The following is a 17,340-nucleotide window of genomic DNA, read 5'->3' as shown; positions in this document are numbered from 1 at the left end:
GGAAGGTCTACTCGGTCTCAGTTATGAGACCAGACCACACCAAGACATTACCAGTCACACAACTGGACATGTCACACAAGAGTAGGACAGGACTGTGATCCAGCACAAGACGATACATTATTGCAGCGTTCCCTGTGTTCGATCTGTTCTTCTCAGCTCTCACAATCAAAACAATAACCAAGATTACTAAGAGTCATTATCGGTGGTAAAATCACAACGTTCCAGTGTAACTGAAAATAGCTTTATCTATTGTTCCCCCTGTAATAAATCCTCATCAGCTCTCCAACCACTATCACTGATGAGCTACCCAGCTGTGGTGTTCGTGTGCTGCCTCTCCAACATTCTTATCCTGTCAACAAACAATGGTCTCCCTGAGCACAGGACCCCACCGCCATCTGCTACCGTTAATAACACTGATGCCGGAAATCTGCACCGTGGCCACGAGCGTTTGGTCTAGTTTATCCGACGTCTCTTAGCCAACCGTAGTGCGTGTTCTAATCGTAGTCCCCTTTTTCTATAGGACGAGCCCTCTCCACCTCGTCCCGAGGCCTACCCAATCCCCACTCAGACCTACCCCAGGGAATACTTCACCATCCCAGCCTCCAAGTCTACAGACCGGATGGGCCCGGCTGCGGGGCAGTTATACACTGACGACAGGGGCCCTCCTGGCTCCATGGAAGACCACCACAACAGCAGCATCGCCATACAGGTGGGCACACAGGCAAAGGAATCATGCAGAAATGTTTTGTCTGAATAGCATCTCTCATACTATACCTGCATGTTGCTAATTTATACATGTACTAGGTGTAAAAGTGCTGTGCTGCTCTTGCACTGTGTTAATGTTTGTGTATGTGATTGCTGTGTCTGTCCTCTCAGCGGATGGGCCACTCTCAGGAGGAGCTGTGTGACCTCCCAGGGGGCTACCCTCCAGCCCCCCTGCGTCCTGAGGACCTGGTCCACCTGCAACAGCAGCAGAGAGAGGCTGACTACCAGCGGGGCAGTGGGGAACACTGGGTCAACCACCACCAGGTCTCCTCCTCCGTGGAGTCCTCCACCTCCAGCCAGGAGCACCTCAACTACTCCTCCAACAAGACCCAGAGCAACCACAAGAGTGGCCCAGGACGCTGGAAGACCCCTGGCCCCATCGCCCCGCACCCAGGCCCCGTGGCTCAGGCCACACGCACAGACCTCCCACCCCCTCCACCGCCCCCTGTACACTACCAGGACTTTGATTCCCAGCCCGACCTGCCCCTACCCCCCCCTCCCTCGGCCTCCCAGCAGCAGGCAGCAGCCGCCGACCGCAAGAAGCGAGAGGAGCAGCAGCGCTGGTATGAGAAGGAGAAGGCTCGGTTAGAGGAGGAGAGGGAGAGGAAGAGGAGGGAACAGGAGAGGAAGCTGGGACAGGTCCGTAACCCATCCATGCCTGTAGCCCACAACAACAACAACCAACATGGGGGAACACTCCCCCCTCCCACACAGCACTATCAGATGCCCCCTCCCCAGTCCCCCATGCCAATGCAGCAGGTGCCCTTGCCCTACTTCCCCCCCCAGGGCCAACAGCAGGCCCAGCAGCAGCAGCCCCCCAGGCCCGAGAAACTGTCCACTCTGCCCAGAGCGACGACCCTGCCCCCTCAGGGTAACCCAATGGACACAGTGATCAGAGAGCTGCTCCCCCAGCAGCAGCCCCGCACCATCGAGCGCCGGGACCTACAGTACATCACCATCAGCAAGGCGGCGCTGTCCTCCAGCGACAGCCTGTCCCCAGACCCCTGGAAGAGAGACGCCCGGGAGAAGCTGGAGAAGCAGCAGCAGCTGCACATCGTAGACCTGCTGGACAGGGAGATCCAGGACCTGCAGGCTAAGCCGGAGCGTACGGCCGAGGAGAGCGACCGGCTCAGGAAGCTGATGCTGGAGTGGCAGTTCCAGAAGAGACTGCAGGAGTCCAAGCAGAGTGATGAGGAAGATGAGGAGGATGACGACGAGGACGTGGACTCCATGATGATCATGCAGCGGCTGGAGGCGGAGAAGAGAGCAAGGGTGAGCTGCCCTGGAGAGCAGGGGTCTAGTGTAGCACACTGGAGAACATGGAGAAGGTACGCTGTGCTATAGAGAATCATACAGAACATCAGGGAGGTAAGGTGTATGGAGGAAGACTTGTGGCCCAAGATGTTCAGTGCTGAGATCATTAGATTCACAGACTCATCATTGATTACAGTAGACCCATTTATAAATTCCTGAGCTCTCTGAACATTTTGAGCCACTTGACTCACAGGGCATGACATTTCTCATGCCAAGGAAGGGCCAGCCATGGGCCAAGCAGGGCAGTGGGAAGATAGGAAATGGAACTAACTGGTCTTAAAAGGATACTTCAGAATTTTGGCAATGAAGTCCTTTATCTACTTCTCCACAGTCAGATGAACTCGTGGTCTCTGCGTGCAGTTTGAAGGGAGTTGCTAACAAGTGTTAGCTCAATGGATAACAATTTCTAACTGGCGTTAGCGCAATGACTGGAAGTCTATGGTAACTGTCAGCATGCTAGTAGATACCATAGACATCCATGCATTGCGCTAACGCTAGTTAGCATAGGCCTGCGAAACTGCCTCGAACTTCCAACATACTGGATGCAGATCACAAAAACATCATCCGACTCTGTAAAGTAGAGAAAGGGCTTCATTTCCATTATCCTAAAGTATCCCTTCAATGGGTACAGAGTAGGATATGGAATTCCCCTGAGGAACTCCCATTAAGTAGCTAGCTACAATGAATGTTTTGCAGTGTGCACCTGCAACATGCTTATGCTCATTGCTTTGCCACATGCTAAGCTGAGCTGCTGTTCTCAACTGGCTGCAAGAGAGGGAGGGGCAGGATGCCGGACACACAACAAACCTACATGGAAAAGTAGAAATTGTTTTTGTTTTTTTCAATATTATGGCCATTTGGAAATGATTCATCTCCTGGTCTAACAGGATGGCCATCAGAAAGTGTTACATTCGGTAAGAAAACAGTGAATTGAATCGAGTAAAACGTCATCTAACTAGGGTTAATGTCCCTGGTCTCCTCAGACAACAGCACAGATGAACATAAACCAGCGAGTCCCCTCTAGTATATTACTCCTCATTAGTAACTGTTACAACATTACTGTCTCTGTCTAGTGAGACTCCAGGAAGTTTCCTTAAGTAGTGAGCAACATTCTTCTGAGTCCCTGCCATCTAGGCTCTGGCATCTCAGGGGGAGGGTGGGGGGGCTCCATGCGAGGAATCGGACGGAGCGATGTGGAGCGTTATCGGTCTGAGGGGAAGTGGGCCGTACATTCACCGCTGGCTGTAATCAGCCCCATACTGGGGAGGAATGTTCCTGGCACCACATCACTGCTGCCTCTAGAACCCCTAGCAATGTTTTCACCTTCTTCTTCTATGCCCCCCTCTTCCTCTTTTTTTAATCTCTATTTACTCACTCTCTTTATCCCACGTTCCTATCCTCCTCTGTTTTCTCTCTCTTTATCCCACGTTCCTATCCTCCTCTGTTTTCTCTCTCTTTATCCCACGTTCCTATCCTCTGTTTTCTCTCTCTTTATCCCACGTTCCTATCCTCTGTTTTCTCTCTCTTTATCCCACGTTCCTATCCTCCTCTGTTTTCTCTCTCTTTATCCCACGTTCCTATCCTCCTCTGTTTTCTCTCTCTTTATCCCACGTTCCTATCCTCCTCTGTTTTCTCTCTCTTTATCCCACGTTCCTATCCTCCTCTGTTTTCTCTCTCTTTATCCCACGTTCCTATCCTCCTCTGTTTTCTCTCTCTTTATCCCACGTTCCTATCCTCCTCTGTTTTCTCTCTCTTTATCCCACGTTCCTATCCTCCTCTGTTTTCTCTCTCTTTGATTTCCTCTTCTTCCGCAGCAGACTGCTGTCCCAGCAATCTCTGTTCTAGACTTGGTACGTTCTATCTTTACGCATTCTCCCTCCTTTCTCCTTTCTTACTTGTCTTGGGCTCCACCTGTGTTTCCTCTCCTTCATTCTCTGCCCTCCCTCATCAGGCCTGGGGGCCGGCTGCTGTGCTCGTGGGGCGGGTTCGGGAAGTTGGAGGTGCCACTCTTGGCTCTAGATTAGCCACGGGGAAGTCATCCTGCGATTCTCATTGGCTGTTGGGGACCCTGTCGATCTGTGGAACAGTGATCTAACTTGGTCTCTGTGAGAGCCCAAGGCCACACAGCCACACTAATTATTTTGGTCAGGGCTCATTTAAAGACGATATCAAATAATAATGCCTCGTAAGATAAATCATCATCATTGATTAAAACAATTCCCAGAAAGAAAAAGAAAGTCAGTAGGACACACTAATCTCACCTATAAAAAAATGAATGTAAAACTAACTGGGGCATGGTTAAATAAAGTATTTGTTCCAGGGAGGCTCAGTACCATGCAGCCGTTGTTTCAGAGCAGGGAGCTGCCTGGCCTGCTGGAAGACCCTCCCCAGCAGCGGTCACCTGCATGTGGGGCATAACCATCATTGTACCGTGTTGGGTGTCAGTCCACTTCATTCCAGTCATCCAACTGTGTGTGAACAATGCTTGTGCTCAGCCTGAATGCTGTAGCATCTCTCCTCCTCCTCCTCTCTCATTGGGGAAGTTGCACAGTGTTTTCTTCTGTCCGTCTGTAGTCATGTTTCATCTGGTGATTGACTTCCAGTCTGTTGTTTGGTCATCATGACATCAGTGAAAACAAAGTGGACACTCCTCTGCTCCGCTCTGCCATGCCGTTGTTGTTTGTTGTTGCTGCACGTTGTTGTCATTCATTCTGCATGTCCAGCTGTCGCCATGTGCCTGTCTGCAGTGCACACTGCTTCTCTCAACACAGACGACCTATCCTGTGGCAGAGTGGAAATGCCCCCCCCCCCCCCCTCCCCCCACTAGACGTTTAACTAAGCATACAGAGCATTCCCCCACAATATCTAGACCTAGACGTTTTCAACACAACGGGCCCTTGTCTGGAAACCCGATGCCCCTGACAGGGGGCCAATCTGCTGAATGAGCCTGTGTATAGACGTGTGTAGGTGCAGACATTAGAGCGTTACCGTTGAGCTGTGACGGACTGAGGAAACACGGGCTGACTGGATTAACGTGAACTCAAGGTAGGACAGTGTGACGAGCGCATCGGTAGGTTTGCTTCAGTTGGAGATCTGAGGATAGTTTTTGTTACTAAGTTGTACTTCCACCTTTTCACCTTAGAGAGCAGGGCCTCGAATAACACTTATGTATAACACATTTGGGTCTACTATATGAAACGGTTCGATTTAACAAAATATATTCCACTCTACAACAGATGAATCTCCAAGCACACCTTTTAGGAGATCATAGACTGTAGGACGACTCCCCGGGCCGTGCACACGGTGCTGAATGGTGTGTGTGTGTGTGTAGTTGCAGGATGAGGAGCGGCGGAGGAAGCAGCAGCTGGAGGAGATCCGTAAGCGCGAGGCGGAGGACCGGGCCAAGCAGGAGGAGGAGAGACGCTGGAGAGAGGAGGAGAGGGCCAGACGAGAGGTCGATGAGAAGGTACACCTCCCTGACGGGACCCATTGGACCGTGTACACTACACAGTCCTCTCAGCAGTTCGCTAACACACAGCTGGTTAGACGGGTTCTGACAAAATATGAGACATTTCTATGAAAGTGATTTCTGTTCAGTCAGACTGTAATAAGATTATTGTTTAATATTTTATATGAATCTGATAGATCTCAATGGAATCCCGATGCAGCTGTGTTACATTGTTTTTTGTAAAAACAATTTTGACGATAGTTAAGTTTTGTAAAGGATTGATGTCATTGCCAGCAGAGCAGATTAAAGCAGAAAGCCACAGCCAAATCGGAAGCAGAGGACATCAGAGTAACGGAGTGTAAACCCAGAGAGAGACTTAAGAGACTAAGCTGCACTGTAATTAAAGTATTACCCCGTGGGGATCTGCCCAGCTAATTGTAGTTTACCTCATGAAAAAGGAGTCGTGCCTAAACAGAACAGCCCACCAGCATAAGAGAACAATTATACAGTGGAAAGTAAAGACCGATCTGTGGGGACCACTTCCCTTCAGGGGGTGTAGAGGGGCAACTGAGACGGCGGCCATTTTTATAATCTGCTAACATTACCAGCTTTTTCAAGGTTTCTACTGTTCCTGGTCACTTTCCACAGAGCTGTAAGTGATCCTGTATGAAGAATTGTGAACACGCCCCTCTACAATGAACCAATCAGAGAACTGTGGAGGGGACTGTCTGGCTGGGTTTTTAGGACTCCAGTCGAGTAGTGATGGAGGGTAGTATTCAGTGTTCTGTGTACAGGATAAGTAGTATTGGGTCAGAGAGCCCACAGCCAGACAGAATGCTCACTTATCTTAATGATGCCTGGTGGTGTTTGGTCTGTCAGGGGCCAAGTGTGGTTTTGGAGCACTGAGTGTTTCCTGTCCTCAGTCCCAGTCAGTTATGGGGATGTTGAATCACCAGTGGTCTGAGAGCATCAGCATCCAGTCATCTGACCTTTTGTGACAATGTTACAACATCCCAGCGCCATTTTGTTTTCACTGTGTGACCATTGATTTAGTTGTTTTCCTGTGAGTCATCCTCAGACCACTGGTAATCTAAAGCTCTGTAATCATGACAACGATGTCCTAACGGCATGTTCTCAAGATGGTCCCCTTCCTCTGTGTTATGTAATGTTATGAATGGATGCATGTAACCCTCCTACCCCCAAAAAGCATGGGAGTCACTTGTTGTTGTCTATGTCCGGTTGTTTATGGAATCCTACGTTTGTTGGAAGCCATTTGTCATTTCATCAGGCACTGCTTTGGAACTGCTGTTGGAATGCCCCACCCTCGCTGTGGACATACCAGAGTACAACACATCACCATCCTCTCATCGACGTCATATACCTACCCACCATACCACACACTAACCCAGGGGATCCATGTACAGAAACCAGAGCCAACCAATCTCTGTTACTAGCTGGTCCCTTTTCCAGAGCTAAAACCATAGAACCCCTCTAAAAGTCCTTGAGTTCAAGCCTATCGAATCACTTGACTGTAGTCTAACCCAAACCGCTTCAAACTGCCCCAAGCTGTCAGAAAAGTACCTGTTATCTCGCAGATGGCGGTTCTCAACACAGCGTGTAGAGGAGATGAAAAACAGCACATGAAGTACCCAGAACACAACACACAGAGTAGCCTCCCCCGCACATTACACACACACACACACACACACAGACATACACAAACACATAGTGAACGGATAAGGAAGTGGCGGACTTCTCTGGCTGTCTTGTGGCCATGGGATCCTCCCTCCAGCAGAATGTGTCAGTCCAAGACAGTCAGCCATGCCTTGGCCACACTAACAGGCTCTTCCCATTCCCTTAGAGGAGGCAGGAGGAGGAGTACTACACACGTCTGGAGGAAGGGCGGCGCCGGCAGCACGAGGAGGCCGAGCGCAAGCTGCTGACCCCTGACGAGCCTGGTCTGTACAGACCTCCCCTCCCCAGGGACTACCAGCCTCAGCCCCCCCCTCCCACTGCATCCCCCGCAACCACTGCCACTAACGCTCCACCACCCCCGCCTCAGAGAAACGCATCCTACCTCAAAACCCAGGTCGTCTCCCCTGACGCCTTGTACACTGCCAAGTTTGTCTCGTACAATGACGAGGAGGAGGAGGACGCTGCAGGTCAGGTTAAGCTCTCCGCCACCAGAAAGTCCTATGGTGACCTCCCGCCCGCGCACAAGCCGCAGCCGCCTGCGCGCAAGCCCCGCCCTCTGTCTGATGGGATCTTTCTGTCCAGCTCATTCCAGCCGCCGGCTGTCAATGCCAACAGTACTGCAGGGCAGCCCCCTCCCCCTCCCATCAAACCCAGCCTCAGCTTCATCCCGACAGGCAACTCTAAAGGTAGACACGGAGAGGAGAGAGGACACGCCCTCCCATACGCCTCCCTCTCCAGATCTCTCATTCATTCATGTTTTTTTTTAAAATATTTTTGTGTTCCTGTTTTTTCAGTAGAGTCATTCTGGCTTCCTTTTCCCTTCTCCCTTCCTCTCTGTCTCTCGACAATCCAGTAGATCTGTATTGTAGTTGCCAATCAACTTGTAATTTGTTATTTCTCCAGCCATCTCCCATCAGTTTGTTATAGGTTGTTGGAAATTCCACTCCTCCACTAGCAAATCAGATTCCGTTTTGTTTGTATTTCCTGTCCTCACCCGTTCCTCTACCTCCAATCATCCTTCTAGCAAGTAAAAGCAATCGATAAACCAACCCGTGATTCGCCGTGAACGCACTCCAGATATCCAATCATAGTACTGTTGGTGTTGCCGCCCCTCGCCCACCCATGTGTTTGGTTTTGCTGTGGTGGTGACCTGCCGCCCGCCTGCCTGCCCAGCCCTGCCGCGGGCCCCACAGCTGCTTGGGGGTGGGATTGGCATTAAGGAACACTGAGCCACTGGCTTCTTATCTATCACATTGACTCTGTGATGGGACCTGAGAGGAGCAACTCTCCTCAGGTTCACTTGGCAAAGGGGAAAAGATCTGTTGAGTGAGCCATTGCATTTGTCTGTGGCTGTTTAAAGGTCTGTCAGGGCTCCAAACCAGTCAATCACTCATTAGATTACTGAGCAGTAGTACTACTTCACTACAATCTAGTTCTATGGTTTAAATCTGTGGCACAATATATTCTGTTTTAAAGCCTTTAGTGACCCCTACTGGCAGAAGTGTCAACTTTCAGTTATTGTCTTCTATTGCTGGAACCTGGCAAAAGTTATTTCAAGATAAACTTTGCTTGACATTTTAGGGATAGTCTGTGCATTTTTGGTCAACAAACCACAATAATGTAAGTCTCTTGGTGAGAAGGGCATTCAAAAGTCTATTAGTATTATCATACTCTAAATACAATACATTTTCAGTGTTTCATTGTGAGCCATAACATAGTCTACTGTAGTTTGAGGAACTAATAAGATATTTCTTAAGTAGAAATGCTGTTGGTAACTAATGATATCCACCATTGACAATCACAGGATTATGCCTTTCTATTTTAGAGACCATGTTTATATGTGTTCTTAAAGAAAATGTGAACGCAAGCCCTCCGATGTGAACACTTTAAACAGCCATGGACAAAAGATGGCAGTAATGCAACACAGTCAAGAGGCTCAGTGAATGTCACCCTGCATGTCACAGCACCAGTGCCCCTGCCCTACCCAGTATGGATGATGTGTGGTGGGCCTGTTGTTAATGTGTTGCATTCCTCACTCAAATTGAGGGACCAATCACTAACCTTGCTATAATCTCACATCAACAAAACCTGCAACCCGCCCCCGCTGAATCCTAGCTTCATTCCAATCGGCCTGATGAGATCCATTGCTATTTACTGCCTCTGCTGCTTTGCTCTCCTCCTTTCAACACTCATGTATTCTGTTCACTCCTCTTTTTGGCTGCTATGACTGTTCCTGATTCTGCCCTGTCTCGGTCTCTCTATCTCTGTCTGTCTGCCATGCCTCTGTCTGTCTGTGCCATGTCTCTGACTGCCATGCCTCCTGTCTGTCTGCCGTGTGTCTGTCTGTCTGCCGTGTGTCTGTCTGTCTGCCGTGTGTCTGTCTGTCTGCCGGTGTGTCTGTCTGTCTGCCGGTCTGTCTGCCGTGTCTCTGTCTGCCGTCTGTCTGCCTGCCGTGTCTCTGTCTGTCCCGTCAGTCTGTCTGTGTGTCAGTGACATTGTCTAATGCTGCTGCTTCCCTCTGAGGCCATGCCGTGGTTCAGGTAACCGGTCTCCACTTGAACCACTGGCTCCCTCTGTTTACCACAATCCACTGGCAGCATCAAGGTGAAGGGCAACCCAGCTCTCTGATAGATAAGATATCTAGATGTTTTGAGACTGCTCAGATTCCACCTCCTGCTCCACTTTATCGTAAAAGAATATCAGCAAAATCTAACTGAATTGTTGGAGTTAGGGGTATTTGTGCTCGCCTTTTTTGAATGAAAGGAACACATTATCCATGGCTCTAGAATATAGAAAGACCTTTGGTTGACTTACATTACATCTGATGCCAAAGTTCTGTATAAGCTTACATTTGGTTTACTAAAAGAATGAAATCCGCAAACCATCAGAGGCCCTTTCTTTAGTGTTTGTTATTGGAGGGTTCATAAGGTGTTGTTTTAGCTCAGGGGACAGACCTTGGATAAGTACCAACTTATCAACTAGTCTGTAGACTGAGAGCCGGTTCTGCACCAGAAGAACTTGACCATGTCAGTGGAGTCCTGCCTCGGTTCACACAAGTCAATGTGTTTGTGTCTGCCCTGTTATCCCCAGTTTCATTCCATTTAAAACTAAAGAAAACATAATCAACATGCTTTTGGATTCTGGTTGTGCTTACACACACACACACACCATTTGTTGGAACACAACCAGTCAGATTCTATTGGTGGGAGTTCTGGGTTAGTGTGAGACGCCAGCCCCAGCCCGCCACTGGCATGGCCCTGACAGACACATGGACACGTGAGCCTACTGATTAATGCCTACTGTGGGTCAGAGGTAGAGGTCACCTGTGGGTGAGTGATGTTCGGTTAGAAGTAAGAAATCCAGTTAGGACATCAAATCGGTCCTCATTCAGGCCCCTGTGGCTTTGATGAGCTCCTACCGATCATCCAGCGGTTTTTAAGTCGTTTTTGGCATAACAGGCTTGATGACCATTTACCTCGGGTGCTACATGCCTTAATGGTTGACCTCCACCTTTGATCCCACACACTTGTTTCACAGACCCTGCTGCTTCAGGCGTGCCTTGGAATGCACTAACGCTATTCAGTCAGCTAATCTAGTCCCAACGGCTTGTTTTGGTCTGTGGAAAAAAGCTTGGTTTGTTGTAGAATTTGAAGTTGACTGAAAAGTTGCTGGGTACAGATAAATCAAGTTATAGCCTGGATTGTGACTTGGCAACGATTTACAGTTGACAGTGTTACGTCACAACAACTTTACATTGCCGTGCAGTACTCTTCGTGTCCTGACGCAGGTAAATGAATCCCAGTCAATAAATAGTTCATAGAAAGCGGTTCTATACACATGTTTGTACCCGGCATCTTTTTAAATCACGCTTTGGGTTTACCAGCCAACATGGTACTAAAACGAAATGAATTATTAACTAATGTGCTCTATTTCCCCAATGAATTAATTCATACAGGATTTCATTCATACACTGGAAACACAACCGGGGTTGTAGGATCAGAAGAAGGTTACAAGGACCTGCGAGAGAAGTGGACAAAAGGGTGAGGCCTGCCATGCATCTCTCTCTCTTCATAAACAGAACATTCAACTGGGTCAGCCTCCTAAAAAAGAAACGCCTGAATGAAGGACCATCAGAAACTTGAGACATTGTCGTGTAGGAATTCTGAGAACTCACAACGTGGTACAGTATATGCCGTAGTCATATTGTGGTTATTTTTCTCGTTGCAGTGGTCAAGAACAGGAAAACACTTTAACTGGAGAAGCGCCAGAGAGTATGACCTTCAAGGAGCGCCAGCGGCTCTTTTCCCAAGGGAAGGAGGTGTCTAACAAAGTCAAGGCCTCACGGAAACTCATGGAGCTGGAAAATGAACTCAATACAAAGTAGTAGACTGGAGCCTTGGCAAGACAGACCGCCAAGCCCCAACTCGGCAACGAGAAAGAGAGACAGGTTTTGTTTCCCAGTGACTCTCCTTTTTTGTTTTTTTTATTTAATAACTGGACCATTACGTACAATTTAAATGTATCATTGCAATAGGAGAGACATTTATTTGCTTAATTTCCCTCTTAAACTGTCGAAGATATATTAAAATAAACCACTGTAAAACGTTTTAATTATACTAGTAAGACACATTTGAAGTCATGTGAAGGGGGATATATTTTTGTTTGTAAAATGATTCTTGGGTTAGGAATGAAAAGTTTTGCTTATTTAAAAAAAAAAATGTAATAGCTTACTGTAATGTGGAATATTTTATGGTATTTTATGCTCCTTCTGCATTACATTTTTCACACTTTTAATTTCTCCTTGTTTAAATAAATGCCCAGGCTTTCCATACCAGACTAATCATTTTAGTTAAACTTCTTATACGCAGTGGGCTGCTGAGGGGAGGACGGCTCATAAATGGCTGGAACTGAGCAAATGGAATGGCATCAAACACATGGAAAACTTGTTTGATATATTGATACTAATTCCGCTCCAGCCATTACCATGATCCCGTCCTCCCCAATTAAGGTGCCACCAACCTCCTGTGACTCAGTGATTCAAATGGAGTAATGTTGTCCATTCTGGTTTGTGATACACTGTTCTTCATTCCTTAGAATGTGGGTTTAGTTTTGCTCCAGCTATTACTGGAAGATGCTATGTCTTCACTATGACTTCCACATATATAAACTGGTTTACTGGGTCCTACTGGGGGTCCACTTGAGTGCACACACACACACACACACACACTGTAAATATCTCTCTCGTTCCAAACAGAAGTTATACTTCGTAATAGTAGCAACTCTCTCATTTGGTGTTCATCTTCAGAAATGGACAGTTCAGACTTTATAGAAGTGTGATGAAAAAACAATTAACTCCTATCTTTTGATTCTCGCTGTCAATGGGGGTGTTAACAGTTTTTTAATGTTTTCTATTCCCCCCACTTTTTAGTATTGATTTTCTTTGAATTGAATAGTCATTTGCAGAGTTGTATACATCACCAGTATGAGGGAAATGACTTCACTGTCATTTCAAATGATAATACAAATCAAAAGTAGGAACATTGTTTGAACCTTATGTAATGTACTTGCACAGATTTTGTTTATTTAAAATGTTTGAGCCTTCTGTTAAATCTATAAAACATGGAATACATTTGGATCTATAAGGCTACTGTAGGAAACTATTATTTGAAGGATTTGGGCAGTATGCTATTTACATGAAGTAAATCTCTCCAGTCTTAAACCCCTACATCTCTTCATTCACAGCTTTTTGATCCATCTTGTGTAAATATTCTTTTCAGGAGAACATGTGCCAGATTTCACTGTTAACTTTAATTGTGCATAAAGTAACGGTGGCAATATCCTGTTTCAGCTTCGAAGACTGTATTCAACTTTGTTTCTCATTTTAGGTTACACATTTTAATAATTTAAATTGTTTTGCTTGAGCCTTTTGTAAATCATGAATAAATACAGATTTTACAAAATGCTGGAACTGTGTTCAAATTTGTATAGAAATATATAATGTGACAGAAATAAATGCAAAAATGTCAAGATTTTACTGAGTTACAGGAATTAAATGTGTTAGGCCCTAATCTATGGATTTCACATGACTGGGAAGACGGATGCACATCTGTTGGTCACAAATAAGGAAGGCCTGTGGGTCAAAGAACCACCATTTACCTCGTGCAGTGCGACATCTTCACATAGACATGATAAGGCTGTTGAATGTGGCCTGTGGAATGTTTTCAAACTCCTCTTCAATGGCTGTGCAAAATTACTGGATATTGGTGGAAACTGGAACACGCTGTAGTACACATCGATCCAGAGCATCCCAAACATGCTCACGTGGGTGACATGTCTGGTGAGTATGCAGACAATGGAAGAACTGGGATAATTTCAGCTTCCAGGAATTGTGTACAGACCCTTACAACATGGGGCTGTGCATTTTCATGCTGAAACGAAGTGATGGTGGGGGATGAATTGCATGACAATGGGCTTTAGGATCTCGCCACACTACCTCTGTGTTCAATTTGCCATTGATAAAATGAAATGGTTTGTTCTCCGTAGCTTATTCCTGCCCATACCATAACCCCAGTGGTGTAGTTTTTACTATTTATTTTTGACTACATTCCTAAAGAAAATAATGTACTTTTTACTCCATACATTTTCCCTGACACCCAAAAGCACTTGTTGCATTTTGAATGCTTAGAATGACAGGAAAATGGTTAAATTCACATACATCTAAGGTAACATCCCTGGTTACCCCTAGTGCCTCTGATATGGCAGACTCACTAAACACAATGTGTTGGAGTGTGCCATCTGTAAATAAAAAAAATGTGCTGTCTGGTATGTTTAATATAAAGAACGTGAAATTACATAGTATCACTTTTTTGATACTAAGTATATTTTTGCAATTACATTTACTTTTGATACTTATGTATATTTAAAACAAATACTTTTGACTTTCACTCAAGTAATATTTTGCTGTGTGACATTCACTTGAGTCATTTAAAATTAAGGTATCTTTACTTTTACTCAAGTAAGATGGACTGCTCTGGCAAGATGGACTGCTCATTGACAACACTGCTCGCTTAACCCGGAAGCCAGCTGCACCAATGTGTCGGAGGAAACATCGTCCAACTGGTGACAAAGGTCAGCTTGCAGGTGCCGGGCCCGCCACAAGGAGTCGCTAAAGTACGATGGGGCAAGGAAAACCCGGCCGAGGCTAGGCCAATTGTGCACCTCATGGGTCTCCCGGTCACAGCTTGGTATCGAACCCGGGGCTGTAGTGACGCTGTGTCACTCACGAGGCCCTCATCAGCTAAATTTTGAGATGGTGCGATCGGCTAAGACACTAGAGGGCGGTCACGAATTTGTGAGGCAGAGGTCCCTAGTTCACGCCAGGTATGAGGCAAATCGGGAGGCAGTGGTACTCACTAAGCAAGCAGAATGATTTCCTTTAAACTAGCAACTACTAATGAGCCTCATGGCATTTGTTATGCTATCTTGAAAACTTGTACTCTTCAGAAACGTTAATATTAATTAGCTAGCTAAGCAATCTGATAACAGCTTCCCAGTAATCTCTATGCATAGGAAGTGTAGTGTACTGTTTTTACAATTATACTAGGGTAGCCTAGTGGTTAGAGCGTTGGACTCGTAACCGAAAGTTCAGATCCCCGAGCTGACAAGGTACAAATCTGTTGTTCTTCCCCTGAACAGGCAGTGAACTCACTGTTCCTAGGCCGTTATTGAAAATAAGAATTTGTTCTTAACTGACTTGCTTAGTTAAATAAAATATGTGAATTACAAATCAGCCTTTAACTAGTTAAATCCTGTTTCTAGTCTATTAGTTACAATGTGGAACCATTGATGTCCCAGGACCAAGATTGGTAAACACTGTTGAAGTGTATAATTGTAATACATACATGCAGACACAGCATCATTCAAATACTGGAATTTGATACTCCTGGTATTGAATATGACTGAAAAATAATGTCAGACATTCATACCTGAACTGCACCTTTATTTGCCAAGGTAGAGTACATGATCAGTGAATATATTAAATGTACAGGCTACAATGTGAGGATCTCATGCATGGTAATAACTACATGTATATACGACTTGCATCCTTGGCACAAAGCTATTATATTCTACTCATTCAGCCTGTTTTTAAATTGATACAACTGGCTATGATAGCTGAGGTTCATAGCTAGGTTCTGAACTCATTTGTATACCAAACGTTTGGGTCCATACACAGATCGGCTAGATAGCTAGCTACACATCCATAGGCGTACAGGTAATTTTATCCTCCACTGCACAATAAGCAAGAACATAGCTAGCTACGTTATTTCATCTATCTGCATGGCAAATATCAGCAAGACAAGCTTACAAATTTGTACATTCAATTAGCAGTAAATGCTTTAACTAGCTAGATTCTTTACATCCACTGTTTCACAAGACGGCAGCCTAGTTTGCTAGTTATTTCAGGAGTCCCTAAAACATTAAATAACCAGAATTACAATTTCATACATGTCACAACACGCATAAAGCTAGTCAGCTAACGTTATCAGGCTAATGTTAGCTAGTCAGCTAGCTTGCTAAATCGCGATTTTCATAAATTAACTTTGATTAAAAAAATGCATAATTTGTTTGTCTCTACAGTAACTAATATATTCCTGTCAACTGTACATTTTTTGCATGATTCGTTATGACGTTATAATCCCTTACATTTGCTTCCGTCATAGTATTTTTGTCAGCCATCTTTGCTGAAGAAAGTCCAACCCTCCTGATATTTCATCAAACATCGATACAGATAGTTGACAAGGGTTGTAAAAATGTTGCAACCTATTATTACTACCTGCACTGCAGATTTCCATCATCACACATTCGTATTCAGATGGGACAGGTATATTACGATATACAAGACTTTCCCTTGTGAATGTAGCACAACCACCACCCTGTCCAGTTGAACTGGCTAATGTTACTTCACCTCTCTTTACAGCATTGGTTAATATAATATGGTGTAGATGAGACCATGTGGTCGCATCCAACACCATTCCGCTCTGACACATCATTACTTTTGTTATTCAATACCTTCGCCCTCTTCACTAGAAGTCCCACTGCAGTCAGTAGCGCTTATAGCAGGGCCATTATTTTTCCTTTTGCAACAGACCATCCAGGTCCTTGACTATCAACATTTTGTTTAAATTAAAAACGTTTAACCTTTATTTACCTAGGCCCAATGACAGCCTACCCAGCCAAACCCTAATGACGCTGGGCCTATTGTGCGCTGCCCTATCAGACTCCCGATCACGGCCAGTTGTGATACAGCACATGATCAAACCAGGGTTTATAGTGACGCCTCTAGCACAGAGCTGCAGTGTCTTAGACAGCTGTGCCATTCGGAAGCCCAACAAACCCACCAATACCATCAGAACTATCATCCATTTGGACCGCAGTCCGCCAACCATAATACAAAACTATTGATTTTGTTTCGGTTCTCCACAAACACTCAAACTCCGAGAAGCTCCCTCTACAATAGCGAGCATCAATGGGTATAACTTGATATCAAGAAACGCCCATTTACAAAACGCCCCGATTTGCGGGCTGCAATTACACCCTTCCCGGGCTAGCAGCAGTAGAGAAACAATGTAGCAGTCGAATACGTAGACGGCGCTAGCACTAGCAAACAGAATAGATGCCTTGCACGAGATGCTACGTTGCACCCACATAATGATCAATCTATGGTTGAAATGAACTGGCCACCAAATGCGCAGTTAAAATGGGCAAACTGCGCTGAAATTAGCCACATCCAGATAACACGAATTGCTGATGTCAATGTCTGCTAATGTAATGCTAACAAGGAAGTCTGCACGAGAACATCTTACGATAGCACGTAATTTTTAGACAGCAATTTATTAGCCTCTCATAAAAATGAAAAACAGCATACAAATGTCAACAAGCTATAGCGTGTGTATATTGTTGTTACAATATTACTGGTCTCAAGTCATTATTTCCTTACATGTCAGGATGGCCGAGCGGTCTAAGGCGCTGCGTTCAGGTCGCAGTCTCCCCTGGAGGCGTGGGTTCGAATCCCACTTCTGACAGCATATTTTTATGTATGTGAGTGTAGTGTAAGTAAG

The 17,340-nt window shown here is 45.7% G+C and overlaps 1 protein-coding gene and 1 non-coding gene across 31 annotated transcripts in view; both read left to right on the top strand.

Annotated features, from left to right (window-relative positions):
- The window catches only part of LOC110521052 (afadin), a 117,046-nt gene extending 103,864 nt beyond the window's left edge, over positions 1-13,182 (top strand). For 10 of the 30 annotated variants that reach the window (XM_090232755.1, XM_090232753.1, XM_090232750.1 and 7 more), the window contains 6 exons: positions 521-709; positions 877-2,037; positions 5,411-5,545; positions 7,389-7,908; positions 11,178-11,262; positions 11,450-13,182. In XM_090232755.1, coding sequence (XP_090088881.1) covers positions 521-709; positions 877-2,037; positions 5,411-5,545; positions 7,389-7,908; positions 11,178-11,262; positions 11,450-11,606 — 2,247 coding nt within the window. In that variant the 3' untranslated portion in view covers positions 11,607-13,182. Of the gene's footprint in view, positions 1-520; positions 710-876; positions 2,038-3,893; positions 3,930-5,410; positions 5,546-7,388; positions 7,909-11,177; positions 11,263-11,449 lie in introns of all 30 variants that reach the window. The other 20 variants (XM_090232762.1, XM_090232760.1, XM_090232759.1 and 17 more) reach the window with 4 other exon arrangements.
- Positions 13,183-17,221: 4,039 nt separating this feature from the next.
- Positions 17,222-17,304, top strand: trnal-cag (transfer RNA leucine (anticodon CAG)). Its single transcript has one exon. It is a non-coding gene; the product is annotated as a tRNA-Leu (tRNA).
- Positions 17,305-17,340: the final 36 nt, after the last annotated feature.

Source organism: Oncorhynchus mykiss, chromosome 4, assembly GCF_057628025.1.
Source record: "Oncorhynchus mykiss isolate SJ-2025 chromosome 4, ASM5762802v1, whole genome shotgun sequence".
NCBI classification, from domain to species: Eukaryota; Metazoa; Chordata; class Actinopteri; order Salmoniformes; family Salmonidae; genus Oncorhynchus; species Oncorhynchus mykiss.
Note: the sequence above shows the minus strand (reverse complement) of the source record. Positions and strands in the feature narration are given on the sequence as shown.